Genomic DNA, 2,212 nt, shown 5'->3' with positions numbered 1-2,212 from the left:
TCTGCCGGGGTAATAATATAGTGTAAAGCGCATAGAGCCTGCTGTTGAGCTAGGATATGCGCTATACAAATGCTATCTATTAGTATTATTAACATTTATTGATTATTGACCTCATGGTCTTAGTTACTCAAAACATCAATAACAAAAATGTCAGATAGAATGTTGTAATATAAGGTAACGATAATATACATAATATACATAATTTTAAAGTTGACCCTTTGTAAACTGACTTGAGCTCCAAGTGTGCCCAATAATGTACCATAGTTTAACGTATAACAGGGATGACGTGCGAGACGTCATAATAATATAATAATGTTTGATGTTCACAACAACACTGTGTAGGTTGTAAAAGAGATCGGTTGGATGTTTTTTACGCCTCCATCAAGACAATTTAATTAGGTTTTAATTTAGGAGGCCGGCTGCTTCTACCCTGCCAATGATGTCACGTGTCACGTGACCTTGGAAACTGGCCTGGAGGTTCAGCTGAGGTCGAGGACGTGGTTGAGGTAGGAGATGTAGCAGATGGCAAGTCTCAGAATCTCTATCTTGGACAGTTTCTTGTCAGGCGGAAGAGTTGGCAGCAGCTTCCGGAGGTCGGAGAAGGCCACGTTGAAAGCTTCCACCCGGATTCTCTCTCTTGTGGCGTGGGCAGTGCGGTATTTCTGGGTCGCCCTCCGACGTCGCCGTCGTTCTTCGCGGGATAGATGTACCAGGCTCTCTTTGTCCGGCTGGTCGTCCTCTTTTTCGTTGTTGTTGTTGTTGTTGTTGTTGTTGTTGTTGTGATAGTGGTGATGGTGATGGTTGTTGTTGTTGTTGTTGTTGTTTAGGTTAGAGTTACTAGAGTTGTTGTTTTCACTGTGGTTGAAGCGTCTGTTCTGACCCCGAAGAGGCGGGTGTTTGAGCGACAGGGAAGTGGGCGGGGCTTGTGCTGAGACGCCCAACCCCGTGGTGGTGGTGGTGGTGGTGGGCGTGACCGGGGCATGGCCTACGTGTTGTGGGTGGAGACAGTCTTCGAGGGAGGAGCCGGAGCTGGTGTCGTCCATGAAGCTCTCGCGGCACGCCTGCTCGGCAGTCCTTAGGGACAGGAACTGGCTCTGATAGCCGTCGTCCAGACACAGGTCAAAGGTCGGGGTGGGCGACATGGCGTGGGGGCGGAGCTGGGTCAGACCCATGGCGTGATGGACGCTGTCCGCGTCATATGACGTCATTAGTTTTTTCATAGCTGAGGGGAAGCCCGCTCTGAGACGGGAGTTGTCACCCCTAACAATATCAGATTATTATCTCTTTCACCAAATCGAGGCTTGCTCTGTGGGAGGTGTGCACAGAAAGTGATGACGTCAAAACGTTGTAAGGCTTCGAAGACGCTAGATTCTTGTCATGGATGCGATTGATGACGTAAACAGTTACGGTGTAGGTCTATAATTTTATTCTCAAGGCCTAGACCACCGATGTTTCAAAACTGCACACAATTCTACGTCACTCCTGCTCGTTGTTTAGACTTCCTGTCGCCACATATGTATCAGAATCTCGCCATCAGCTGGTCTGTGGGCAGAAAAAAAAATTGAAAAAAGTTATAAATTACGTTTATTTATTTCTATTATGTTATATCTAATGCCTTTTCAATTTGCTAACATGTTGCTATAAGGTTGGCAACGTACTGTAACAAATGCCTGGGTCACTTATCGCTGTTTGCATATATGTGAGGCGTGCTGACAAAATGAGTTACCTCTCAGATTTTTAGCCCAATGGACATAGTTACGTCAAATTTATCTGTTGGGTTTGTATAATGTATTTGCATGAAATGATTTAAAAAGAAATGTTAGACTTGAAGAAAATGGCATCCGTTAATGATCTAAAAATTTGACCCCTATGTCGATTTTAGTCCACTATCTCCATTCGATGACTGCGAGAAGTAACTCATTTTGTCAACACTCTTCACATATGAAAAACAGAACAAATTTTAATACAAGACAAAACAAAAAGCAAAATAATCTTTCCGAATGAGTCATCTTTTCCGACCTGATACTACTGAGGTGGGGAAATACAACAAGAGAGAATGAGAGAGAGAGAGAGAGAGAGAGAGAGAGAGAGAGAGAGAGAATAAGAGAGAGAGAATGAGAGAGAGAATGAGAGAGAGATCAGAGAGAGAGAGAGAGAGATCAGAGAGAGAGAGAGAATGAGAGAGAGATCAGAGAGAGAGACATCAGAGAGA

The 2,212-nt window shown here is 44.4% G+C and overlaps 1 protein-coding gene across 1 annotated transcript in view; it reads right to left on the bottom strand.

Annotated features, from left to right (window-relative positions):
* Positions 1 to 155: 155 nt before the first annotated feature.
* LOC118478896 (putative uncharacterized protein DDB_G0282129) overlaps positions 156 to 2,212 on the bottom strand; it is a 27,610-nt gene continuing 25,553 nt past the window's right edge. Inside the window, exon 2 of the mRNA XM_035973325.1 lies at positions 156 to 1,542. Within this exon, the coding sequence (XP_035829218.1) occupies positions 480 to 1,220 (741 nt within the window). The 5' untranslated portion in view covers positions 1,221 to 1,542 and the 3' untranslated portion in view covers positions 156 to 479. The remainder of the gene's footprint in view (positions 1,543 to 2,212) is intronic.

The sequence above is a fragment of the Aplysia californica genome, unplaced genomic scaffold (genome assembly GCF_000002075.1).
Source record: "Aplysia californica isolate F4 #8 unplaced genomic scaffold, AplCal3.0 scaffold01134, whole genome shotgun sequence".
NCBI classification, from domain to species: domain Eukaryota; kingdom Metazoa; phylum Mollusca; class Gastropoda; order Aplysiida; family Aplysiidae; genus Aplysia; species Aplysia californica.
This window is presented reverse-complemented; position numbering and strand designations above follow the sequence as displayed.